The sequence below is a fragment of the Colobus angolensis genome, unplaced genomic scaffold (genome assembly GCF_000951035.1).
Source record: "Colobus angolensis palliatus isolate OR3802 unplaced genomic scaffold, Cang.pa_1.0 Scaffold175, whole genome shotgun sequence".
NCBI lineage: Eukaryota > Metazoa > Chordata > Mammalia > Primates > Cercopithecidae > Colobus > Colobus angolensis.
In genome coordinates, this window is record NW_012114877.1 from 828393 (window position 1) to 834570 (window position 6178).

At 34.7% G+C, this 6178-nt stretch overlaps 1 protein-coding gene across 2 annotated transcripts in view; it reads left to right on the forward strand.

Annotated features, from left to right (window-relative positions):
- MPP6 (membrane protein, palmitoylated 6 (MAGUK p55 subfamily member 6)) overlaps positions 1 to 6178 on the forward strand; it is a 58759-nt gene that overhangs the window by 20093 nt on the left and 32488 nt on the right. For both annotated transcript variants that reach the window (XM_011938552.1, XM_011938551.1), the window contains exons 4-5: positions 2002 to 2154; positions 2869 to 3096. In XM_011938552.1, the coding sequence (XP_011793942.1) occupies positions 2002 to 2154; positions 2869 to 3096 (381 nt within the window). The remainder of the gene's footprint in view (positions 1 to 2001; positions 2155 to 2868; positions 3097 to 6178) is intronic.

Genomic DNA, 6178 nt, shown 5'->3' on the forward strand with positions numbered 1-6178 from the left:
TGCTAGTATTCTTCCATTATGTTGAGCTTCTCATCAACTGGGCTGCTTAGTGCATTTCCTACTGAAGAGGCAGGGATGTACTTAATCCTTCCTTTTACTAAGTTTCAAAGTGAAGAGCTGTTTAAAATTGCGGTTTCAAGTGGTAACAAATGAGTTTTTTCAGTCTTTTTTTTTAAATAGAATTGTGGATTTATGGATTTTTTATTCAATGTTTTAATCTTTTACAGTCCCTTTTTTTGATTTTCAAATTGCCATGACTTTGACGAGTTGTGGGCAAATTTTTACTATAAAAATCTGAAGCACATGAGAGTTCTGAACTAGAGATAGAAATTTAAGAGTTGTCAATGCGTAAGTAGTGGCTCAAGTCATGGGAGAAAATAATACTGCCTAAGGAGGATATAGGGTGGAAAACTAAGCAGCCCAGGTTAGCAATTTCCAGCATTTATAGGAAGAATCCTTACATATGTATTTGTGAGTTGTTTTTATTGAATTTTTTTCTCCAGTGTTTTGCGAATTGTTTTATGAAATGACCAGAAATTACCAATTATCCTGATTGCTTTTATCCCGAACCTGTTAATGTTTTCTGCTTTTATTTTGATTTATTGTTTTTGAACTTGAATTCTGTCCAGCCCCTCAAGAATGTTTAAACTTAGTTTTATGTTGAATATGCACAGTTGCAGTAAAAATTATTCTTTTTTTTTTTTTTTTGAGACAGAGTTTCACTCTTCTTGCCCAGGCTATAGTATAATGGTGCAATCTCAGCTCACTGCAACCTCTGCCTCCCAGGTTCAAGCAATTCTGCCTCAGCCTTCAGAGTAGCTGGGATTACAGGCACTGCCACCATGCCCAGCTAATTTTTTGTGTTTTTAGTAGAGACAGAGTTTCGCCATGTTGGCCAGGCTGGTCTTGAACTCCTGACCTCACATGATCCACCTGCCTCGGCCTCCCAAACTGCTGGGATTACGCCTGGCCTAAAAAGTATTCTTTTAGGATAAGAAATGAAAATAAAAATTAACATTTTAGTATTAAGAAATTCCTTGGGAGGCCAAGGTGGGTGGATGGCGAGGTCAGGAGATCGAAACCATTCTGGCTAACACGGTGAAACCCCATCTCTACTAAAAATACAAAAAATTAGCTGGGCATGGTAGCACACACCTGTAGTCACAGCTACTTGGGAGGCTGAGGCAGGAGAATCACTTGAACCTGGGAAGTGGGGATTGCAGTGAGCCGAGATCGTATCACTGCACTCCAGCCTAGGTGACAGAGTAAGACTCTGTCTCAAAAAAAAAAAAAAAAAAAAAAAAAAGCAGTTCCTAGAAAGCTGGATCAAAACTACCCATACTGATAGCACATGCATAGTAAATTTGGGAGTTAAAAAAATACATTATATTCAGGACTATTACTGACTTGTTTTTTCCTCAAAAAATATTCTTTTTATAAACTAAAACCTTTATTGGTAATATAAAATTTTCTGTCACTGATATAAGATGCTAATATTTATCTATTTTCTATTGAACATCTTTTAACAGACATTTTGTACATATAAAAAGTATATCATATTACTAACATAGCAATGTTAGGTAAAAATGTCATTTGAATTTGAATTTTTATGATATTTTAATAAATACGATTGATGGTAAATATTGAATGATATGATGACAGTGGTGACAATGAAATCCAGTACCTTCCTTACACCAGACTGGAAACCTAGGTTCAGTTTCCAGTGAACTTGCCAGTTTTTAAAAAGCATCACTAAACTCTGTCAATCTCTTCACATCTCAAAGAAGGAATATGATACTGTTTGATGATAATAAAACTGGATATTTTTATATTTCTTAAAAATTATATATTTATTTGATCAACCTGATATTTGGAAATTTAATACTATGTGCCTTGGAAATTTTTAGTAAGCCCTTGGAATAATGAACTAACAAAGTACTTTTAGTAACATACTTCATCAACATATTGTAAATAACCACAGGCTATTTTGACTCCTCATAGTCACTGTTGGAGGCCCATGATATTGTGGCATCAAAGTGTTATGATTCACCTCCATCAAGCCCAGAAATGAATAATTCTTCTATCAATAATCAGTTATTACCAGTAGATGCCATTCGTATTCTTGGTATTCACAAAAGAGCTGGGGAACCTTTGGTGAGTATAGATAAATCAGTGCCCTATTAAATCTGAAATATGACATAATTTGTGGTTCAGTCACTACTCTATTTCATTTTTTTTCCTTTTCATAATGTTATGAAAGCTGTATTCTTATTTGGCCTGTGTATAAAGACACAGCTGATGCTCTCTCAATTTGGTTTAGTCTGCAAAATTAAACCAAAATGAAAAGTTAAACTGAGCTAGAAGTAGAAATATGGCAAGGGGTAGCAAAAAATTTCAGAAGATGACTACTATGTTTCTTCCTACCCTTTGAAGGCATGAACTGCCCTTGGAAGAAATGCTGACAGTATCAAAATATAGAAGGAAGTTGTTATTAAAAATCGAAGCCATACTAGGACTCTCTAAGTAGTGAAGTTTACTATTCCTTGGTAAAATTATTACTTCTGGATCTGACCATAAGAACAGTGAGTGCAAAAAAGGAAAAGCCAGGAATAAGTCCATCAGAATGCACAAAATACCTTTTTTCGCTCTGAGTTTCCATTTGGCCTGTAAGATACATCCTATCCACTAGTGTAGTAAACTATACTAGTACACAGTTTAATGGGAGTGAAATATTGAAACAGGAGAGAACATAGGAAAAGTCAGAATGATTCATTTTACCTAGTTTTAGAATTATTTTCTTACATTTGTTCATGAATATTTAAGCATTTCTCCCTAATAAATGAGAAATCTCTTTCTTATTTCTCATAGGGTGTGACATTTAGGGTTGAGAATAATGATCTGGTAATCGCCCGAATCCTCCATGGGGGAATGATAGATCGACAAGGTCTACTTCATGTGGGAGATATAATTAAAGAAGTCAATGGCCATGAGGTTGGAAACAATCCAAAGGAATTACAAGAATTACTGAAAAATATTAGTGGAAGTGTCACCCTAAAAATTTTGCCAAGTTATAGAGATACCATTACTCCTCAACAGGTGAGTAATAAAATTTTTGGTAGTATTAAAAATACTTTCATGTTTTTAATCACAGTGTTGGAAATAGCTATCAGTTGCTACTATTTTGCTAAAGAAAAGAGAAAAACAATCGATTTGAGTGTTCTGAAATGCCTTATTTTGTCATGGGTGAATTTTTGAATGTGTAAACAATGCTATTTTACTATTATAAAGGAAGTCGTAAGATTTCTTTGTGAACACGAGGAACCCTGGCATAACAGTAACCTACAGCCAGGTATCGGAAGAACCATAAAGTCTTTGAATTATTAATGTAGCAAACATTTCTGACAGCTGTTATGTTCAGGCATTGTATTAGGCCCTGGGAGAGGATAAAAATGCAGTCCAGATCACCTCCAGCTTAGTGCTTGTGTGATGGATGAAATGACTGATGAGGCCAGAAAAGAGAATGGGTATAAAGAAAATCTTGGACCCCTGGTTTGCACACATTTGATCTGTATTTTAAAACTAATTTTAGGTAAACTAGATAATTGAATGGGAAAATGTTTTAGTTATAGAGATTGTCTAGGCTCGGTATGTTAAGTGAATTCAAAAAGACAAGAGATGAGATTATGTAACCAGGTGGCAGATATTTGAAGGTGTGAGGTGATTTGTGAACAATAGCTCTAATGAATGGTTAAAATGACCACTTAGGTTGAAATACCATTGCTGCCAATTATCAGCTTACCTTCTCTGTGCTTCATTTTTCTCATCTATATAGTAGGGAAAAATTTTTCTCAGAAGTTTGTTATGAGGATTAAATGAGTTAATTCATGGAGTGCTGTCACAGCAACACCTGGCACATAGTGAGTGCTCAAGAAGTGGCTGCACTTCTGTGGTGATGAGGCAGTAGTGGTAAAATGTAACCGTAAAGAAAGAGTAAGAAAGTAATTGCAGAGGAAGAATTGAAAAGTATGATAGTGTTGGAACCAAAGAGAGGGTTTTCAAGCCTAAGTAATGTAGAAGTAGATACCTCTGATGTTCAGGTTTATTCCAGAAATGTATTGTTTGATGTATGAATGAAATTATAAGTTTTCTTACATAAGATGCTGCCAGTGTATCTTATTTCATATTGTTAAAATGAGAGCTTAAAAGTCTAGTTCTTACATTTTCGTACAGTTATTTGAAATAACATTTCATTGAACGTCTATTTTAAACTGTTCTTTCAAAGGTAAGGATAGATTATTTAGTCATGAATATTAGCATGTAAATTGAACTTCTGAAAATAGATAGGCTTGTAATTAACTTCGGTTGAAATGAAGGTAGTTTCGTGGTCCTCAAGGAAAAGAATTGTGAAAAATAAATGATATTAGTACTTAGACATTTCATATCAGTAGTACCTCTCAGACTACCTTTATTCCTCAGTTGGCAAATTTTGATTTGTGACACCTGAGGCCTTATCTTGGACTTGCGTAGGTTGGAAGAGTAAAATCTAGAATTTACGTATTTTATTTATTATTATGTGTTAGTTGTAGTAGGAAGATTTTATTTTCCTTCTGTAGTCCAAACTCCAGACTTCCTCTAGCTCACCATGGCTGTAATAGACTTTTATAGGCAAAATAAAATTTTATAGTATTAATAACTAGGGCTTTGGCCCAAATTCCTACATAGATTTTGCATCCGGTAAACTAACTGAATACGATGAAATGCAAGGATATTTAGCCTTGGTTTAAACGTAAGTTTTCCCCATTCCATACCCTCTCAAACTCTGCTTTTCACTTAGCATTTAGAGCTGGGGGAATGAATTCACGTAGGAGAGTAGGAGTCTTACAAGCCTGAGGCAACCTGAGGCCTGTCTTGCCATAAAGAAGAAGAGAAACTATAACATGAAGGCTTCCAAAAGAACATCCAAATTGAGACTTTTTTTTTTTTTTTACATGAAAAAGGGAACATTACTCATATGCTGGAATCATAGACATAAACCAGGGCATCTGCAAACCATGGGCATCCTATTAAGATGCTATAGGGAAGCAAGGGCATTTTGCCTCTTCAACTCTTTCACTAAAATCTCCACCATGTAGTGCTGTGGAGATTGTCTCAGGTCTGGATTGCTGCAAGAGCAAATGAAAGCCAAGAACTCTTCCGTACCACGGTAATGTTTTTCAAAAGCATAGTCAGTAGATTATCTTTATCAGAATCATTTCAGGTGCTTGGTAAAAGTCCAGAATCTGCTATGGGACATAAGTATCTATATTTAAATTTTAAGGACCAGAGTGAGTTAGAAGTAGCCAATTCTGAAGTTCTTCAACTTTATATATAGCTTAGATTCCCAGAGGCTGTTCATAATTCCATTTGTTTTATTAAGGCCAACTGATAGGAATTCTTTCTTATTCTTTGGAACCAACATGACCTGGACAACTAGAAACAATATAACAAAATATATCACAGGACTATTTCACTCAAGGATATTCATTAAAAATTCTCAACAAAGTATTAGCAAATCAGATTTGATTGTGTATATAACAAAGATAATACAACATATCCAAGTTAGATTTATTATCCCAGGTATGCTAGGAGAGTTTCATATTAGAAAATCCATATGTAACTAAGCACATTAACAGACGAAAAGAGAATAACCTCAATGGAGAATTTGATAAAATTCAATGATTTTAAAAAATGATTAGTAAATTAGAAATAGAAGGGAAAAGCCTTAATTTTATTACAAAAGAAAAAAAACTGGAACAAACGTTATTGTGAATTAACTAATGTTAGAAGCTTTCCCTTTAAAGTCAGAAACTAGCCTTTCATCTGGTCTGCCTGAGACCTCTCGTGCCAACCCCAACACCGCATGAAGTTTTATTTCCACTCACGAAATTCCACTTTCGTTTTCATTATAAAATGAAAAAGCCTTCACAAACCGAGAAAAACTTGCCAAATTTCAAGCACAATTGTACATTGGTAAAAAGGAACTGCCCTCAGATGATACAGCAGACATTATCTATTGCAACAGATGATTAAAAAAATCTTTAGTTCTCCTGAAAGAATGTAGAAATAATCCAGTCTGTCACAGATGGACATTTGGGTTGATTCCAAGTCTTTGCTATTGTGAATAGTGCCGCAATAAACA